This window comes from Achroia grisella, unplaced genomic scaffold (genome assembly GCF_030625045.1).
Source record: "Achroia grisella isolate CSIRO2021 unplaced genomic scaffold, CSIRO_AGI_Agris_v1 utg1360, whole genome shotgun sequence".
Taxonomy (NCBI): domain Eukaryota; kingdom Metazoa; phylum Arthropoda; class Insecta; order Lepidoptera; family Pyralidae; genus Achroia; species Achroia grisella.
This window is the reverse complement of record NW_026712626.1, coordinates 3,999,523-4,022,117: the sequence shown is the minus strand read 5'-3', so window position 1 is coordinate 4,022,117 and position 22,595 is coordinate 3,999,523. Positions and strand designations below refer to the sequence as shown.

Below are 22,595 nucleotides of genomic sequence, written 5' to 3'. Positions count from 1 at the left end.
CAGACCTACTCAATACGCTCACAGAATTTCATGAGAATCGGTCAAGCCGTTTCGGAGGAGTATGGGAACGAAAACTGTGACACGAGAATTTTATATATATATATATAAGATACTCCATTCAGTGTTACCTCAGTTTGCATATAAGTATACCATTTGTTGCACTAGCCCCTCTACCAGGGATGTTATGGATATGAAATTTCAGATACGGATAGGTTTCGGATATAGGAATGATTATTATACCGGCTACGGACATGAAATTATTTCGGATTATCTGTTTGTTTCGGATAATTTCGGTTACGGATATTAATTTTTTAAGGAATTTTAAAAGTAAAATACAAATAGCTAATAAAATGGTTACATAACGTGTCTCTATTAGGATCGGCCACTATCCGATATTATCCGAAACTTATTACGGATTCGGTTACGGTTACGAATATTTTCTTATATCGGATATCCGATAGTTTCGGTTACGGTTACGGATATTTTTTTATATCGGATATCCGATAGTTTCGGTTACGGTTACGGATATTTTTTTATAACGGTTACAGATATTTTTTTATATCGGATATCCGATAGTTTCGGTTACGGTTACGGATATTTTTTTATATCGGATATCCGATAGTTTCGGTTACGGTTACGGATATTTTTTTATATCGGATATCCGATAGTTTCGGTTACGGTTACGGATATTTTCGGATTATATCGGTTACGGTATATTTTTTTATATCCGATAGTTTCGGTTACGGTTACGGATATTTTCTTATATCGGATATCCGATAGTTTCGGTTACGGTTACGGATATTTTCTTATATCGGATATCCGATAGTTTCGGTTACGCTTACGGATATTTTCTTATATCGGATATCCGATAGTTTCGGTTAGGGTTACGGAGCTCCCTAACATCCCTGCTTTCTACATCCCTTTCTGTTAGAGCAATAGTGTTGCGTGTTTAATATCCGCAGCATATGAGCATTTTTCAATAATTAATTTGTTAATCAAATAGAAATTATAATTAAAAATATTTGTTTGGTATAATTATGTAGTAACTATAACTCAAAGGTGACTGACATAGTGATCTATCAACGCACAGCCCAAACCACTGGACGGATCGGGCTGAAATTTGGCATGCAGGTAGATTTTATGACGTAGGCATCCGCTAAGAAAGAACTTTGATTAATTCTACCCCCAAGGGGAAATAAAATAGGGGATGAAAGTTTGTATGAAACTTTGTTTATGACATAGGCATCCACTAAGAAAGGATTTTGATTAATTCTGTCCCCAAAAGGATAAAAAAGGGGATGAAAGTTTGTACGAAACTTTGCTTATGACGTAGGCATCCGCTAAGAAAGAACTTTGATTAATTCTACCCCCAAGGGGAAATAAAATAGGGGATGAAAGTTTGTATGAAACTTTGTCAATATCAAACCGATCAGGCTGAGACTTTGCATGCATAAAGCTACTATGACGTAGGCGTCCTCTAAGAAAGGATTTTGATAAATTCCATCCCTAAGGGGATAAATTAACGCGAGCATAGCCGCGGGCAAAAGCTAGTGTAGTAATAAAATTGATTAAATTTTTTTTAAATCATATTTTAATTTCATGCATATTCTCTTTTGATAAATACTAGCTTGCGTCGCTTCAGAATAAACTTAAATATTTGTAAGTTATTTGTTTTATTAACTCTCTTATATGACACCGTAAATAAATAGAATTACACATTATTATTCTTCCATTCATTATGCTATAATATCGTCACCAAATAATTACAACCCTAAAAAATTTTAAAGCCAATAGACACTCAAGATGGCGCGCGACCAGCACGTGTTTTGGCGGGAAATCTGTTTTTATTTTTCCACCCGCGCTTTATATGACCCATTTTAGGGTGCCACTTGGATTAATTTTTTTCTTGCCAATTCACCGTGAAACTACGTTGATTTATAGACTTGTATGGTCAGCGAGGGGACCTCGGGAGGGGATGATTCGTCGGTACATGTGAGGGGTGATTTCATAGGGATGGAGATAACGCGAAGTGGGAGATTTACTTAATTGTTTATTTGATCTTTTTATTGATTATATGTACTATTAAAATGGGGTGGATTTATGATTATTATTATTTAATAGTGTTAATTATCTGCCATTTAGTTATGAGTAGTCGTTACACGCGACATCCTCTACGTGGAACAAAATTAAGACTTAAAAAATAAAAGTAGCCTATGTTACTCCTTATAATTTTTTGTGACACGAGAATAGAATAGAATAGAAAATCATTTATTCAAATAAACTTACATTGAAGCACTTTTGAATAGTCATTACATTTTTTAATCTACCGCTCGTTCGGAAAGCTGTCTCATCACAAGAAGAACGAGCAAGATACTTGCGTGTTGCTCTTTTAAATACTTCTATTATTACTTTACATTTTTAAGTTTAAGTGTGTGAATACAAACCACCAATTAGCACTAATTCAATTAAATACTGAAATAGAAAAAATATTGAATATATAACCAACTGGTTAAACAATTAATAAGAGGAAATCAGTCATAGTGATTAGAGCAGACCAGTCCCTACAAGCAGCACCCGTTCACGAGTATGACGGATGAGCCAGCCATCACAGCGCTCGACCATATTTTAGGGAGCCCAATGACCCGGCCCACCACGCCGCCACAAGTCTGGACATTTTAGTGAGCATGACTACTCAAAACACTAGACTACGTCAAAGCTACTTACATTTTTGAGAATTTTATATATTCGACAATAGTGACATATTAAATAATAATAAGAACTTAGGACAAGTCACACAGCGCCATCTAGTCCCAAGGTAAGCAGAGCTTGTGTTATGGGTACTAGACAACTGATATAAATACTTTTTTTTTTTTGTAAATACATAATATACATAAACATCCAGACCGATACAAACAATCATACTCACGAATACATACATATGTATTGTATCGTACGCGGAGTCGAACCTACGATCATAAGGCGGTATGCTAAACCTCTAGACCATCGAGGCCGTGCGTTCCTCTACATTACGATACAACAAAGTTTGTAAAAAATATATTTTATTTTTTTTATTTGTATAAACTATGGTATGATGGATATGGAAATAAAAGGTTTTATTAATCTATACATATAAATAAAATTGTAGCGTCTGTTTGTAATATTGAAATAATCGTGTTTTAGTACATGCATATGAATATAAATACGGTACATACACCATAATAACACTTTTTACAATTTTTGTCTGTCGGTCTGTTTGTTCCGGCTAATCTCTGAAATGGCTGGACCGATTTTGACGAGACTTTTATTGGCAGGTAGCTGATGTAATAAGGAGTAAATTGGCTACTTTTATTTTAAAAAAATAAAGTTATATTCCATGCGGACGGAGTCGCGGGTGCAGTTAGTTATTATAAAGTCTGTTTATAAACGTCTAAATGGTACTATGTAATAATTGGGTTGCGAATACTGATTAGACTATTTCCTTTTGCAATAGCTTATGATGGTGGTCACTCTATTCTCCCAAATTAGAAATTAAAAATGAATCTGTATTATTGTAAACATGTACAACATTTATTTGAAAAGAATACAAGCAGAAATTCTTGACAGTTCTTCTCATCTGGAAATCATTCCGAACTGACGGTAGATTTGACATATCATAAGAGTCTGTAATAGACCTACATGAATAAGGATATTTTGAAGTATAAATATAATATTTGAATTGAATTTCCACAATACATTACCTAGTTTCGGTTACTGAAATATTCATATTTTAAGTGGAAATTTCCGTTTGTGCTCCCATTGGATATGTATAGCTTCCTAACCTGTATATGTTATGTAATAAATGTTATTCTATTCTATTCTATTCTAACCCTATACTTACACATCGATGACATGACCCGATTATAATAATAACAATCTCATGACAATTCACACAGCGCCATCTAGACCCAAGTTAAGCTAGCTAAAGCTTGTGTTAGAGGTACTAGGTAACTGATACAAGTACATAGATTTTTAATAAATACATACATATTATATATAGAAAATACCCAGACAGATACAAACAATCATACTCATGAATACAAATGTTTGTGCCGTGCGAGGAATCGAACCCGCGACCATAGGACGTAAAGCGGTGTGCTAGACCGCTAGACCACCGAGGTCGTCGAAAACCGATTGTCTTTTGATTAACTCTTTACGACTTTCAATAAGTTTTTTTTAATAAATTGTTATGAAATGGTACACCAGTCTGCCCTGGCGTGGTACCAGGGCACCAGTGGAGGATGATAGGATGAATATGAGGTACACACTATAGGTAGCACATTATAGCAAATTCATCAGGATATTGTTTAAGATAGTTGTATGTTATACAACTGTATAATATTAGTTCACTCCGTGCAAACTAGATGTCGCTACATGCAAATGTAGATGGCGCTATTCAAATAAGAAGAATAAAAAATCATTTCAAATAAACTTACATTGAAGCACTTTGGAATAGTCATCACATTTTTTTTATCTACCGCTCATTCGGAAAGCTTTCTCATCACAAGAAGAACAAGAAACTTGCGTGTTGCTCTTTTAAATAATTTTATTCTTTCTTTACATTTTTAAGTTTAAGTGTGTGAATACAAACTGAATTAGTGGTAATTCAGTTAAATACTCAAATAGAAAAAATATTGAATATACAACCAACTGGTTAAACAATTAATAAGAGGAAATCAGTCATAGTGATTAGAGCAGGTCATAACATCTACCTGCATGCCAAATTTTAGCCCAATCCGTCCAGTGGTTTGGGCTGTGCGTTGATAGATCACTATGTCAGTCACCTTTGAGTTATATATATTTAGATATACATAAACACATTTATATATTCCATCATTCCAACATGATAATCATGTCAATACCCTGCTTCAGACACTCGGCGACACCGCCCGAGGCAGGGTACTGAGAACTGACTGACGCTCCATTCCACTAATTCTCAATTAAGAAAGGTACAGGCACGAACAAAAGCGGTTATTATGTAAATTAATTTCGCGATTGTTGCCACTAATCGTCCGAATTTGTTAACAGAGCACATTCGTTACAGCGCCAGGGGACTGTCTTTGTTTTTGTTTATTAGTGTTTAGTGTAATGGCCCAGGGGAACGTAAACCGTTGCGTGCCTATTTCTAAATTTAATATTCAACTGTCTACACAATAATGTGCCAGTTGAGTTTCTTGCCTGTTCTTCTCAATTGGAACAGAAAATGATTTGAGCGGCAGTTAAAAATAGTGGTAAAAAAATCACTTGCATAAAACTGGTAAATCAAGATTGTATGCTTAATTACTTTTCAAAATAAATCAAAACAAATATAATATAATATCTATATATATCAAGATTCTATGTTTAATTACGTTTCACTTTGACTTTTCGAGCGAATTTTTGTTATTCAAAGCAAATGAAATCAAAAATTATTGTTTTTAAATAAAATGTTTTTAAGTAATTCTATCCATAACAAAAACTCAGCGAATTTTGGGACTAGATGGCGATGTGTGTATTATATAGGATTATTATTATTTTTAATTTTTTTTTTCGAAATTTCTATATTTATTATTTTTTATTTTGGAAATTATTTGCTTAATTTAGGGTTACAGGTCAAACTGACCAAGTAATTCTAAATGTCTTTAATTAAAGAATGCGTATGTTTTTACAGGAAGATAAAGAAAACAATTGTTTTCTATATCTTCCTGTAAAAACATACGCACGATACGACAGGTATTCAATATTACTGCTTCTTGCATTGTGATTCATCATCACCTGCTTCTTCCTTATCCTATTTATTTGTGGTCGACGTAATGTTTTTCTCTTCCATTCATCCTTGTTCGCAAGGATTAATAAATCATTAGATTTATTATTATTATTTACTATATATACGATATTTTTTCTTTTATGAATGTGGATGGATGTAAAGGGAGGGGACGCCCTAAGAAAAGATGGATGGATTGTATGAAAGATGATATGAATAAAAGAAGAGTATGTTCAGATATGACGACCGATAGAGAGCAGTGGAAGAGAATGACATACTGCGCCGACCACAAATAATGGGATAAAGGCAAGGCAATGATGATGATATACGATATTTTTTCTTATTATCTCTGATCAACGCGACTGTTGATTGGTAGAGAATGCCATCAGGCATTAAGTTCGCCATATATACAATTTTGTGTACAAAAGAATAAATAAATAAATACTGTTTTAAGTTAATGTATTTGTAATTAAGGATTTCTGATTCCTGCGACACAAGCCTTGTGCTTAGTTCAGGGATTGCTGGTAAATGTCTTGTCTACAACCTCGGTGGTCTAGTGGTCTAGCACACCGCTTTACGACCGATGGTCGCGGGTTCGATTCCTCGCACGGCACAAACATTTGTATTCATGAGTATGATTGTTTGTATCGGTCTGGGTGTTTTCTATGTATAATATGTATGTATTTACAAAAAAAAATATCTATGTATTTGTATCAGTTATCTAGTACCCATAACACAAGCTTTAGCTAGCTTAACATGGGTCTAGATGGCGCCGTGTGAATTGTCCTGAGATTATTATTATTATTATTATTATTGTGTACAAATAAATATTTTTTTTTATCGCTGATAATGGACTGGTGCTCCCGTCTGCGCTGAAGGTATACGCTGGCGGGGCACCAGTGAAGGATGATAGGATGAGCATGAGGTCAGGTCAGTTAACCCATCGTTGTTAAATTCAGCATGAATTTATCACGATGACTTCTAGGGGGAACCGCGTGGAGGTCAACCTGACATGGTACATTGCTAGCAATAAGATCACCTCCCCCCTATATATTTATTTTAATTTATTTATTAATTTATTTCAGGCAACTAGGCCCATATTATAAATACCTTATAGACTAACATACATCATCATCATCATCATCATCATCGCAGCCCGGAAGACGTCCACTACTGGATAAAGCCTCCCCAAAGATCTCCACGACGATCGGTCCTGCGCTGCTCGCATCCAATGCCTTCCCGCGATCTTAACCAGATCGTCGGTCCACCTTGCTGGAGGCCTTCCCACGCTGCGTCTTCCGGTCCATACTAACATACATATAATATAATATTTAAAAACTAATACAATGATATTGTCTGTGTGATCACGGTACAGAAGACGGCAATCTGTCACGGTAGCGATATACCACACCTTTCGGCCAGTAGTCCTCTTTCATGAAAGTGTGCAGCAAGTCGGTGGGGACCAGGGCCACAAACGCTTTGAAACTCGCGTTGTGACTCGACTTCAGCTGCGTTACCCTCAATGTCAGGTTACTCTTGGTACGAGTATAATCTACAATGTCCAGCTCCTTAGTGGCGTAATGTAGACGGGACAGGTACATTGTCGTGGTCGGTGTAGCAGCACGCAGCAGAATGTTGGGCCCAGTGAGTGCAGTGCCACAATTCCTATTCCTATATATGATGTTATATGCAGTATTGGTACTAGTGGCCTGTGATCCCGCGTGTTGACCGCGCGGAGCAATTTTAATCACCCTTTTATTAGGTTACACGCGGCTCGTTCGCGGTCCACCGCTCTTTTAGGGTTCCGCAATCTGGTATTAATTGGCTATATAATTCATTCATTCATAATTTAAGAGCTACGCTCTTGTCGGTGGAGCTCTTGCCACTTTCCGCGATCTTCCATCATGCTCTTTAATTCTTGATACGACACGACTCCCATTTTGTCCTCAATTTGTTTGATGTAGCTATTCCTTGGTGTTCCCCTCCCCCTCTTTCCTTCTATTTTCCCCTCAATAATAATTTTCATGAAATCATCGTGCCGTATCAAGTGCCCTAACATTTTTCCTCGTCTATTTTCTATGGTGTTCAATATTTGTCTTTTTTCTTTTACCCTGTGTAGTACTTCTTCGTTTCTTACTTTATCCTTCCAGCTAATTCTTTCCATCCTCCTCCAACACCACATTTCAAAAGCCTCCAGTTTGTCTCTTTCCTTTTGATTTAATGTCCTTATATTTAATTTATTCCTTTTGATTTAATGGCTATATAATTAGTATAGTCATTTCTAAATCTTGCTTTTGATGTAATAGATGGCATACGGTGACTATTTCTAAGCGATCCACGAGGTGATGTCGGTAAATTTACCTCTTTTAATACTTTTGGTGTTTGTTTAACTTCCTAATTTGTTATTAATTAAAACACCGGTATAGATTTGACGTATCTGTATTAAAGAATGCCATCACTTTATATGTAAGATAACTACATTTAACTTATTCAAACTTAACCGCCTTCGAGTATCTCTGCACTCCCTAAGGTTGGCTGGTAAAGAATGCTATTAGCATTAAGCATTATTGTACAAAACCAATAAAGTTTTAAATAAATAAATAAATGAATATTATACAGAACCAACCGCCTCATAATTTTAAATACATTTTAAACAAATTAATTGTATTCTGACACGCGTGTACGTAGATTATTTATTACAAAAGAGATTATATTATGAATGGATTTCCGAACAATTAAATTTGAAAGTGTTAAATCCCGATCTTGGGTGCCATTTTGTAGAAAAGTAGATCCGTTGTAAAAGAACACTTCAATGTAACTGGTTCATAGAATTTTATATGTAAGACTAGCTTTTGCCCGCGGCTTCGCTCGTGTTAATTTATCCCCTTAGGGGTGGAGTTTATCAAAATTCTTTCTTAGGGGATGCCTACGTCATAGTAGCTTTATGCATGCAAAGTCTCAGCTCGATGGGTTTAAAATTGACAAAGTTTGATACGAAGTTTCATCCCCTATTTTATCCCCTTGGGGGTAGAATTAATCAAAATCCTTAGCGGATGCCTACGTCATAACATCTACCTGCATGCCAAATTTCAGCCCGATCTGTCCAGTGGTTTGGGCTGTGCGTTGATAGATCACTATGTCAATCACCTTTGAGTTATATATATTTAGATGTTGGGATTAATACAACGTTTGTACGTTAGATGGCGCTGAACAGGTTCTAGAACTGTAACAAAGATCTTTAATACAGTTTCCAATCGGTCAAGTAGTGTTACAATCTTGATTCTATAAAGAGTAAATAGGGAAATAATGAATGTAATAATTGGTAAGCGACCTGGTGGTGTACAATTGAGAGCTGGGGGGGAAAGGGGATTGTTAGTAATGGGGTTTCATGACCCCATCATTAGCAATGTACCATGTCAGGTTGACCTCCATGCGGTTCCTCCTGGAAACCATCGTGATAAATTCCTTGTGAATTTGTCACGATGGGCTAACTGACCTGACCTCATGCTCATCTTGTCATCCTCCACTGGTGCCCCGCCAGTGTAAACCGTTTGTGCAGGTGCACCATTACATGATCATCCATAAAAAAACATGAGAGTTTGTTTTATAATTTTTATTAGGTATTTTTATTATGCACTAATATTTTTATAACTGTGTAAATCAAATGAAATTATATTTATTCAGTAGATGTTAAAAAAAAACTAAAACACACATTAAACAAACAAACAAAAAAATAAAACACAATCATTGCAACAATTACTAAAAATAAAAATGTGTACGGGAATTTAATCAACTTACGGTTTAGCGTATTTAAAAAAAATGTTTAATAATTTATATCAGTCGTATAGTACCGATCAACTTCCGGAAGTCTTTCTACTCAAGTTCTTTAAATTCCACTACTAACATAGTTATAAAAATATGATCTATAAAAACATCTCTAAATGCTGTTTCTAAATAATATATTATGACAATTTTGTTTTAATGCACACATACATGCATTTACATATTCTTTTTTGCACTTATATATAGTAAGAAACAACATATTTATAAATAAAAAAATGAGCAAGTGTGGGCTTATCTCTAAGAAAAGAAAGAGATCTCTTCCAGCCAACCTAGCGCTGTGACAGTGGACATATTTAGCGGATACTGGTAGTGAAAGAGTTCTAAATACACAAATAGAATATTACTATGTACAGTTAATAAATCTACATATATAAAAAGATACTATAAAGCAAATATATATATATATATTTAGAATAATAAATCTCTTCACCAAGTAATTATTGACGTCACTAATCATAATTAAGTTAATTGTTACAAAAATAACGAGGTGGCATAACACGGTGGCTGTTTTCAAATCCATTCGAAAAACGCGAGCGATGCAGAAACACGTCCGGTCGACGCGACGGTCTGGCAGAGACTGAGTGAAAATTGAAAATAAAATTTAAAAAAATATATATATTTATGTGGTGATTTTTTTTGCAGTCACAGATAAGGCTGGATACCAGTCACCATATGGGGGCATGGACAATGGAATGGTGAGTTATTTTTTTTATAAAGCATGCTTTTTAACGACTATATTTTTATATAAAAAAAAGTGTTTAATGTTTTATTAATGTGTTATATAACAGTTATATATTGTTTATTATTTCGTGTAAATCAGTAATAATAAACTAAATTATTTTTTGTTTATAAACAGTGTTGTTGTTCACAAGAAAATATATATTTATTTTTTTAATGTTTTAATAATAGTCTTAATTGAGCAATACTTTAGACAAAGCTCTTAGTTTGATGTCAATAAATAAATAAAAAGTCCTTCCTTGGTAAAGTGCTTCGATCTTACCTAATTCTTCTGCCAAGTGGTTTGTATTGTAAGCAGTGTTCCACGGGTGACCTGTGACATATAGATTGACGGTGGCCAATAACACAATGCGTAGACATAAAAAAGTTATATTTGTTTATTTATTCATCAAAAACAATGATAAATACAAAATTTTGTTGTATCTGCAAGTAAAATCTCAAAGAAGTCTCTGTGGTCGTAATTTTACTCATTATCTACGTAATAGAAACACGTATCCAATAAAAATGTCTTCAAACTAGTTTTAAACAAGGTACAACTTTTTAGTTAGTAGGTAAGTTTTTAGTTCAATTCGTGAATTATTAAATAATTTTACTGATTGACATCTCGTACGTACTTTGTAACTGCTCTGAATTTAGGTAATATTTGTGACTGTGGATCATTTCACCTAGTGTTTTGCAGATGAATCTTCATCAGTCTTAGATTTGTTCTTAACAATCTTTCTTTTATACCACCGTACGATGGTAGCAAACAAGCATACGGCCCAAGTGGATGGTAAACGGTTACCGTAGCCTATAGACGACTGAAACATCATGTCATGTGCGCATTGCCGACCCTTAAGAAACCTTAATATACCCTTCTTCAAAAACCCCATGCTGTAAGAAATCCTCAGCAGGTAGTTCATTCCACAATTTTTTTCCGGAAGGCTAATCTGAAACTGCACTGTCCGAGGCCACTTAGGTTCCAGCGTGTATGAACGTAGGGATGAATTCCCTGTCGATTGTTAAATCAGTCATCCTCATTGTCTGAAATTCGAATTCAAAATATCTTTATTCATGTAGGTCTATTACAGACTCTTATGATACGTCAAATCTACCGTCAGTTCGGAGTGATTTCGAGATGAGAAGAACTGACAAGAAACTCAGCTGGTATTCTTTTCAAATAAATGTTGTACATGTTTACAATAATACAGATTAATTTAAATTCAAATTTGTAACAATAGAGTGACCACCAGCATATGTAATTGCAAAAGCAAATAGTCTAATCAGTGTTCGTAACCGGAACAGACGTAGTCCCCACAAGCAGCACCCGTTCACGAGTATGACGGATGAGCCAGCAATCATTGCACTCAACCATATCAGATATATTGTCCAAGTTCCAAAATCTATCTTGTACGTTTTGTGAGTCGGTAATTGAGAATTTTCGAAGTGGAAGAGAGAAATGAAGGTATATAATTTGGGGAGGTTCATTTTTTACGGGGTGTAACTTGAGGATGTACAGTGGTTGTATTGTGATTTATGGACGCCACGTTGCTGGCCCGCGGCCGCTGAAAAACCGCTGACACGGCACTATCCTTTTTCCTATCGAGATCCTCCTGTTTTGCAACACTGTGTTTTTCCTGATTCCGTAAGGCTCGCCTTTATTCAGTACTAGCTGTACCCGCAGACTTTGTCCGCGTGGAATTTAAATTTATTTTTCTAAAATGAAATATTTTTTCTTACTTCTTATTTTAAGGAATTTAACTTTTTTCTAAAATAAAAGTAGCCTAAGTTACTCCTTATCATCAGCTACCTGCCAATAAAGGTCCCGTCAAAATCGGTACAGCCATTTCAGAGATTAGCCGAAACAGACAGACAGACAGACGGTCTTTCTGTCTAGTAGTAGTCTGTATGTTTGTTCCGGCTAATCTCTGAAATGGCTGTACCTATTAGCAGGTCGCTGATGTAATAAGGAGTAACTTAGGCTACTTTTATTTAAACAAAATAAGGTTAAATACCACGCGGACGCAGTTGTGGGCACAGTTAGTCAGTAATAATATTCGTCTCAGTCCGGATTGAACTGCCGATCAATTGGAATTACTCTAGTTGTTGTATCGCCGACCCGCGCTGCGTTTCTTAACACGCGCGCCCCGCGGCGTTCTCCGCACGCAAGTAACTCGAGTTAATGGTCCATTATACGCCTAATATGTTAACTTTTTTTGAGTACATTCTTTTCTTTAGGACAATTCACACAGCACCATCTAGATCCAAGTTAAGCTAGCTAAAGCTTGTGTTATGGGTACTAGACAACTGATACATACTTATACATACATATTATACATAGAAAACACCCAGACCGATACAAACAATCATACTCATGAATACAAATGTTTGTGCCGTGCGAGGAATCGAACCCGCGACCATCGATCGTAAAGCGGCGTGCTAGACCGCTAGGCCACCGAGGTCGTCATAAACTAATTCCATCACACTGAATATTTACACGGCAAATAAAATACTAGGCAAGTTAAAGTAATTGCGGGGACAGTCTGACTTGGTCTCGGTTGTGTCGCAACTGCGGAGTTTTTAAGTACAAAAATTGGATTCATTATCTAATGTGTACCGGACGGCCTCTAATTATATACTAGCCACTGTCAAAGGGTTCGTTCGTGTTTACAAATAATTCTTCTAAACAAATGCAATCCATTTCTAAAAAAGTTGTTTTTCATTCTTGATACGGTTTTCATCAACAAACAACAACAACAACAACAAACCCGGAACAAATACACAGACAGACAGACAGACAGAAAGACCGTCTGTCTGTTTCGGCTAAAATCTGAAATGGCTGGACCGATTTTGACGGGACTTTTATTGGCATATAGCTGATGTAATAAGGAGTAACTTAGGCTACTTTTATTTTAGAAAAATAAAGTTCATTCATTCATTCATTCATAATTTAAGAGCTACGCTCTTGTCGGTGGAGCTCTTGCCACTTTCCGCGATCTTCCATCATGCTCTTTAATTCTTGATACGACACGACTCCCATTTTGTCCTCAATTTGTTTGATGTAGCTGTGCCTTGGTCTTCCCCTCCCCCTCTTTCCTTCTATTTTCCCCTCAATAATAATTTTCATGAAATCCTCGTGCCGTATCAAGTCTCCTAACATTTTTCCTCGTCTGTTTTCTAAAAAATAAAGTAATGTCGCAAAATTCCACGCGGACGAAATCGCGTGTACAGCTAGTTTGAAATACAATAATTACAAAATCATACATTGTATGTAGAGTGAGTGTGAGGTGAGACAAAGCGGGTTCGAACATCTGCCCGTCGGACGGCATTCCGACCTGGCTGCACTTAGTACCTTTACGTGCAAGTCGTCAACCAGTCGATTGCAGCTCTTGTATTACCGCTTCAACGCAGCAAGGACCGTTGTATAACTGACGAAATATATACTGTATATAGTCAATTTGTTTGTGTGTTTGTTTGTATTGCCTTCAAAATATCATTCAAATTCAAAAATCATTTATTCATGTAGGACATTTTAGCCGCTTATGAACGTCAAATTATTTCATTCTAATTGTTTTTTTTCATACCGTCCAGTTCGGTATATAGATCCAATTGAGAAGAACTGGCAAGAAACTCAATTGAATTACTTTTTTTAAAGCCAGTTTATTTACAATGTATTCAAATTCAAATTCAAATCCAAAATATCTTTATTCATGTAGGTCTATCTTATGATATGTCAAATCTACCGTCAGTTCGGAATGATTGCAAGATGAGAAGAACTGACAAGAAACTCAGCTCGTATTTTTTTTTTAATGTTGTACATATTTATAATAATACTATTTCATTTAAATTCAAATTTGGGAGAATAGAGTGACCACCAGCATATGCTATATAAAAAAAAATCAAAAAATCTAATTAGTGTTCGCAACCTGAACAGACCAGTCCCCACAAGCAGCACCCGTACACGAGTATGACCGATGAGGCAGCCATCATTGCACTCAACCATATTAGAGGGAGCACATCGACCCGGCCCACCACGCCGCCACAAGTTTGAACTTTATTTTTACTGTACTTTACTTTTAACTTTTACTGTACTTGTACTTTACTTTTAACTTTTACTGTATATTTATATAGGTGTCTATGTCTAACATTAAATGAAAATTCATCGCATGAACAACTATTGCCATGCACGCCCGTCATTCAAGTAATCGTTTAGTGAGTAATAGGCTTTGCTCAGTAAATATGATTTAACACTTTATTCATATAGGTCTATTACAGACTCTTATGGTATGTCAAATCTACTGTCTATACTGATAATAGCAGACCCGGCCACGTGTTGCAGCGGCTAAGGTTCTTGAATAAATTATTATTGCGACTATAAATTGAGATGTAAGCTATCCTATCTTTCAAGTTGATCCAATTGCACACAATGTGCAAATCAAATTTGCAATCGTTTAGGAGTCCATAACGGACAAACAACGGAACACGTAATTTTTATATATAAAGATTAGTAATTACTAGCTGTTATCCGTAACTTCGCATGAGAATTAAAATTAATTTCTAAAATGGAAGTAAGTTACACTTTATGACATTAGCAATTTGCGCATGAAAGTCCCGTTAAAATCGGTGCAGCCGTTTCAGATATAGCAATAACGAACAGATCGAATAAGAGATGAATTTTTTTCAAGTATCAACGGCTCGAGATATTGTAATAATTTTTTTTATGTGGTTGAATGTAGATCAACATATCAGCATCATCATCATCACTTGATAAATTATAAATGAAGACCTATATTGAAGAAATCTTAATTATATTATATATTAGCTGTGCCCGCGACTTCGTTCGCATGGAATAGAGGACGAATGAGGAGTTTCCTTTTCATCCCCTATTTTATTTTACACCCTTAAGGGTAAAATTCGTACAAACTTTGAAGGTCATATTGATAGTCAAAAGCTTAAAAAATAAGTTTCAAGCTTCTAGCTTTAAAAATGACGATACTTCCATACAACGTTTCATCCCCCCTTTCAAACCCCTACAACCCTTTCTTCGCATTAAAAAGTAGCCTATGTCCTTTCTCAGGGCCTAGACTATCGGTACAGTAGTTATGGCGTGAAAGTGAGACAGACAGACAGAGTTACTTTCGCATTTATAAATTAGTATGGATATTTGTAGCATTAGATTAAGCTTTTTAGCTTTTTATTGTTGAAAATATACTTAAAACTACGTAGCAAATGAAGCAGATAAATGTATATTAATTATTAAAAAAAAAATACGAATCGAACCAGTGACCTTCGGAAGGAAAACCGCTACACCATCGAGTCCACACAATTTTTAGCAACTTAATTCTTATGTGCTTCACAATAAAGTGTCAAGTACAAAATTATGACGTAGTAACGCAATTAAAATGCACGCTTCATGGCCACGTTGTAACTTCCTCGTAGCACAGAGCAATAAAAAGTTATATATTATTTATTTACAGCGCGGATACTATAGGGGTGAGGGCGGGAGGGAGGGATGCATCGGAGGGGGAGGTAACTCGCTTTTAATTCGCGTGCTTGCTGTTGCCTCTTAGATGTAAAATGTACAGGCACTAAGAAGAGTGATATTTTTGATAGGAACGTCTTAGAGTAACGTGGATTTTAATAGTTGATCATAACAATAATGTTAAACATCGTTAACGACAATAACGTTTTTATAGAAAAACTTCCATAAAAAAATAGTATATTTGATTTAGTTTTAAGGCCGAAAAAGAGATGGATGGACCGTGTGAAAGATGATATGGTAAGAAAGGAAGTAAATAACGAGATGACTGCGAACAGAGATGAATGGAAGAGAAATACATATTACGACGACCACGAATAAATGGGAAAAATCCATAGCACTGACAAGATTATCTGATTACACTAATAATGAGTGCGTAGCGATTTCTATGTTGATTATCGCATGCCTCTTACTTGTAATACTGTAATTATTATATAAAAAAGACATCTCTTCAAAAGAGTGTGATGAATCTGCGTTCCGAATGAGTGGTAGAATCAAAAAATGGATAGATGGCGCAAGAATGGAGTAGAGAAATAAAAATGGCATAAGAATACTAAATAATAATTTACATGTACTGTTTACATATATATAATGGGTGAAAACTGTGATTGGTACAGTTTATGCTGTAAATAATATAAATGACGTAGTGGAGTAACTTGAAACAGTCATGCTCGCTATAAAGATCAAACTTGTGGCGGCGTGGTGGGCCGGGTCGATGTGCTCCCTCTAATATGGTTGAGTGCAATGATGGCTGGCTCATCCGTCATACTCGTCAACGAGTGTTGCTTGTGGGGACTGGTCTGTTCAGGTTGCGAACACTGATTAGATTTTTTGATTTTTTTTTATATAGCATATGCTGGTGGTCACTCTATTCTCCCAAATTTGAATTTAAATGAAATAGTATTATTGTAAATATGTACAACATTAAAAAAAAATACGAGCTGAGTTTCTTGTCAGTTCTCATCTCGAAATCATTCCGAACTGACGGTAGATTTGACATATCATAAGAGTCTGTAATAGACCTACATGAATGAAGATATTATGAATTTGAATATATACAATACAATTTATGTATTAAATGAATGTACATATATGTATGGTGTACATGAATTCAAATTTTTCATCATACGGTCATCGAAACAGCGACCATCGGTCCTTAAAACTATACTAAAGGCTCCACCATCGCGGTCGTCAAATCTGAATCATTTTTCTTAACGACTGTACAACAGAGCTATAAAACTGAAGACGTACAACTCACAGTCGTACGCGTATGTGTGTGTGTATGTCGTTGTGTGCGTGGACCGGGATTTCTTTATATTTCGATTTATTTCCTAGTTTGGCCATTATGTTTTAAACATGAGCCATCACGGCCCTCAACAGTGAAATGATGTAATGTAAAGTTAATAATTAAACTGTGAGTGAACTAAATTATGAATTTTTGATCTCCAATTTAATTTCCAACAATAATTTTTCTCGCAGAATGATTTTTACATTTCTGATGTTTACATTGGTCTGTGCTGTCAACTAATCGTTGATCACTTTCAAGCAAGCAAGTAACTTGAACTGACTTGATCTTTGTACAAAATGGTCTACGTGATGTAATATCGAGTTAATAATTAAACTGTGAGAATGTTGACTAAATTATGAATTTTTGATCTCCAATTTAATTTCCAACAGTAGTTTTTCTCGCAGACTAGTAAGAGAATAACGTATCTTTCTGATGTTTACATTGGTCTGTGCTGTCAACTAATCGTTAATCACTTTCAAGCAAGCAAGTAACTTGAACAGACTTGAGTTTTGTACAAAATGGTCTGCGTGATGTAATGTCGAGTTAATAATTAAACTGTGAGAATGTTGACTAAATTATGAATTTTTGATCTCCAATTTAATTTCCAACAGTAGTTTTTCTCGCAGACTAGTAAGAGAATAACGTATCTTTCTGATGTTTACATTGGTCTGTGCTGTCAACTAATCGTTAATCACTTTCAAGCAAGCAAGTAACTTGAACAGACTTGCGTTTTGTACAAGGTGGTCTGTGTGGATAACTCTTTCTCTCATACTGTCAGTTTTCTGTGCAGGCTGTCATCTACTTTGAAAGGAGTTATGTAGTTGTAATATTAATAACTAGTAGACCGGCGCAACTTCGTCTGCGTTTCATTTCTCCATCTTTTGCAATATTTTTCATTGCAGCTCGGCTCGTAGTGGTCGTAGCGTAATGTTTATATAGCTTAAAACCTTCCTCGACAAATGGACTCTCCAACACAAAGAATTTTTCAATTCGAACCAGTAGTTCCTGACATTAGCGCGTTCAAACAAACAAAATCTTCAGCTTTATAATATTAGTAGATATAAAAGTTGATAATATTTTAAGGAATATGTTACATATGAATGTGGATGGATAAAGGCCGAAAAAGAGATGGATGGACTGTGTGAAAGATGATATGGTAAGAAAGGGAGTAAATAACGAGATGACTGCGAGGGATGAATGGAAGAGAAAAACATATTAGGCCGACCACAAATAAATGGGATAAGGAAGAAGCAGATGATGATGATGATGAACCCACTTCTATGCCATCTAGTTCCAAGCTACACAGAACTTGTTTTTCTTGTTATTGTTGTTTATAATGGATGATAATGAAATGGTGCACCCGCCTGCGCTAACAGTTTACGCTGGCGGGGCACCAATGGAGGATGATAAGATGAGTATAAAGTCAGGTCAGTTAGCACATCGTGACAAATTCACCAGGAAGCTATCACGATGATTTCTAGTAGAAACAGCGTGGAGATCAACCTGATATGGTACATTGCTAGCAGTGGGGTCATTAGTCCACATTATTAACAATTCCTTTCCCTGATATGAGGTCAGGTCAGTTAACTCATCGTGACAAATTGTCATCCTCCACTGGTGCCCTGCCAGCGTAAACCGTTAGCGCAGGCACTATTATTATTATCATCCATAATAAAAAAATATGATTGCCGTCCAATATGTATATATATCATTATCATTATATAGTATAAAACAAAGTCGCTGTCGCTGTCTGTCCGTCACTATGTATGCTTAAATCTTTAAAACTACGCAACGGATTTTGAAGCGGTTTTTTTAATAGATAGAGTGATTCAAGAGGAAGGTTTATCTGTATAATACATGCGTGGTATAGTTTAAAACAGGCTGAGAAATTCAAAGTTTTGTATCCGTGCGAACCCTGGGCGAGTCGCTAGTACACAATATAATCTTAAAATTTACTATAGTTAAAGCAACCTGTAGGAAACAATTTTTTTATTATGTTTTATTCAATTTAGGAATAGAACTTTTCATCATCATAGTCTGAAACAGGGTACTGTAACATCTCGTCTTCCAAAAGCGAAACATCTTTGAAAAAAAATCTATTGCGTCTTCCAACGCAACAGTTTTTTTCTGTTTTCTTCAATTCACAAATAGAACCTCATCATCATAGTCTGAAACAGGGTACTGTAACATCTCGTCTACCAAAAGCGAATCATCTTTGAAAAAATATCTTCTTCAATTCACAAATAGAACTTTTCATCATCATAGTCTGAAACAGGGTACTGTAACATCTCGTCTTCCAAAAGCGAAACATCTTTGAAAAAAAATCTATTGTATTTTCAAACGCTACAATTTTTCTTCTGTTTTTGTTTTTCAATTCAGGAATCGAACGTCTAATCATCATAGTGTGTAACAGGGTATTATAACCGCTCGACCCAGGCGACGTTACCCCACGGAGCGGTCCGGGTCCGCTGAAATTCCCTAATTGCATTATCAGGGTCAACGACCGTCTTTTATTCCCGCCATTTAGTTAAGTGTCCTCTCCTAGGGACATCTTACTTTTACTATGGCGGTCTGACTCTTTTATAGCCGGTGCACGACGTCACTCTAATTCGTATGGGAATAAAGTCGGGAATTGATTGCGGGACGCTAACATTAGTTACATGGTCATAGGGTCTCCATATGTACGAGTATTACAGGATTCCCCGTATTTTTATTTTCAATTTTTCCCCTTACTCTAGAATCTAAGTGGTCTCGGACAGTGCGGTTTCAGAAGAGCTTCCTCCCGCGTACACTTAGATTATGGAATGAACTACCTGCCGAGGTCAATTTAATTTCAATTTGAATTTTTCCCCTTACTCTAGAATCTAACTATTCTCGGACAGTGCGGTTTCAGAGGAACTTCCTCCCGCGTACACTTAGATTATAGAATGAACTACCTGCTGAGGTCAATTTAATTTCAATTTGAATTTTTCCCCTTACTCTAGAATCTAAGTGGTCTCGGACAGTGCGATTTCTGAGGAGCTTCCTCTCGCGTACACTTAGATTATGGAATGAACTACCTGCCGAGGTCAATTTAATTTCAATTTGAATTTTTCCCCTTACTCTAGAATCTAACTATTCTCGGACAGTGCGGTTTCAGAGGAACTTCCTCCCGCGTACACTTAGATTATAGAATGAACTACCTGCTGAGGTCAATTTAATTTCAATTTGAATTTTTCCCCTTACTCTAGAATCTAAGTGGTCTCGGACAGTGCGATTTCTGAGGAGCTTCCTCCCGCGTACACTTAGATTATGGAATGAACTACCTGCCGAGGTCAATTTAATTTCAATTTGAATTTTTCCCCTTACTCTAGAATCTAAGTGGTCTCAGACAGTGCGGTTTCAGAGGAACTTCCACCTACGTACATTTAGATTGTAAAATGAACTACCTGCCGAGGTTTTCTCTAGATACTGCAGCATAAGGATCGGCAACTCGTAGGTGACCCCTGGTGTTTCAGGCGTTGATAAGCTACGGCTTACAATCAAATGGATTGTGTTTTTGTTTGCCACCATCGTAGTATAGAAAAAAAAAACAAAAAGAATTGTTTTTTTTTTATTCTCGTTTTTGTCATTGCGTATTGTATTGCCTTTCTCGGTGAACCACGTGAGTCCACGTGTTCAAACATACAGACTCATATGATATAGATATTAAAAACTTATAGTTATAATTAGGCTTTCTTTTCAAGATTTGTTCTTAGAAACTGCATCAGATAAGGACCATTCATTAACAAAATGTTCGTACTTTCTTCGAAAATTTCCTGAATTAATCCTTACTTTTGTTACTAAACACATGGTTACCCTACACAAGGGACGTAAAAGGGTGTAGGCGATTCGTAGGAGTTTAGATAGCGTTTAGTGTTAGCAAGAGATGGACTGTAAATAGTTCGGGGGGAGGGGTTGGAGGGGGGTGTACCGAATTACAGGCGACGGTAAGTTACGAGCCTGTATGCTTACTGCTCGAGATCTTATCTAACGAGAATAGATATTACAGAGAACAGGTTTTAAAAAGAATATATTGGAATTTGTGAATGTCAAGTGATTTAACTGGAGTGGTGTAAAAGCTGAAGGTCTACTTGAGTAAGTTATTCTCAATCGAATCTATAGACTGAATAAAATAATGGGCGAACAAAAATTAATCTAAAAGTTTGACTTCCATAAGCGACTAAAATGCCGTGCATACAAAAATTATCTTTGGCTTTGAATATTGCCTTCCACTTAACTGCAGGTGAACCTTTCTTCATCTTGTTCACTCTAATTACCAATAAAAAAATTGTTGGCCACAGCTGGCCTTCACAGTTTCACCAACGATAGGGGGCTAGTGCAGACAAACCCGCGGTTGGACTTATGAAGCGGCTGAAGGCTAGCTCCTGTCTGACAGACCCAGCAGTGCCACTAAAGTTAGATATGACTGTAGTCTGAGTGCACTGCTGGGGTTTAAACCTCAGCTCAGGTAATTGTAATTTCGATCCCCATTTGAATTGGACGGGGGATTAATCGGAGTGTATTACTAGGCACTGAAATTTTGTTCATTTATGTACTGCACACATACAACAATTAATTAACTTGTATTAATAGCCACACATGTGTAAATAGTGTCGTCAGTCCATCACATAGTCCACACACCAATAAACGTTTTCTGCACGATAGTACGGCGTGGCGGCGACGTCGTGCGCCGCGTCCAACGGTCACCACCAGCCAGACAGGCGACACCATCACCACCATCAGCACCATCAGCACGCCGATGTACCGCCGCAATGGGTGAGCGGGCGTTGTTGTGTCACTATATGTCACACATTGTTGTTGGCTCACTTTGTTGTTCCCGCACTATATTTGTTCTGTATCTGTGTGTTGTTTTATAAGTTCAATTTGTTGTTCGCTTATTTTTGTTGTTCCCGCACTTTACTTGTTTTGTATCTGTGTGTCGAATATTTTTCATAAGTTCACTTTGTTGTTCACGCTTATTGTTGTTGTTTTCGCACTTTACTTGCTACCATTAGCTAGACAAGCAGTTGGCTTTATCAACATCATGACGCCGTGACCGTAATGAATGAGCATTGTTGTGTTACTACTATATTTTTGTTGTATTTGTTGTTAGCGCACTTATTCTTGACTTTCTTTATTTTTCCTCATTGTTATATTTCATTAGTTGGTATTCATCACAAACATCACCAATTTGCTGTCGTGTTACCACAATTACTGCGGACTGTGAAGTGTATATTTAATTGTTGTTAGCACACTTTGTTGTTTGCTTTATTTGTTTGTTATTGTTGTTGATTGTGCACTTGAGTTTTACGTTTTATATTTATAAACTGTAAATATTTTTTGCATAGTTATGTAGTTGTTTTTCTTTATGATGATCATAGTTCGTGCGTAGATATAGTGTTGTTGTG

At 36.1% G+C, this 22,595-nt stretch overlaps 1 protein-coding gene across 2 annotated transcripts in view; it reads left to right on the top strand.

Annotated features, from left to right (window-relative positions):
• Window positions 1–22,595, top strand: part of LOC131855384 (protein daughterless-like) — a 166,940-nt gene that overhangs the window by 23,023 nt on the left and 121,322 nt on the right. The window contains exons 2-3 of one of the 2 annotated variants that reach the window (XM_059206663.1): window positions 10,265–10,317; window positions 21,853–21,963. In XM_059206663.1, the coding sequence (XP_059062646.1) occupies window positions 10,265–10,317; window positions 21,853–21,963 (164 nt within the window). The remainder of the gene's footprint in view (window positions 1–10,264; window positions 10,318–21,852; window positions 21,964–22,595) is intronic. The other variant, XM_059206664.1, reaches the window with a different exon arrangement.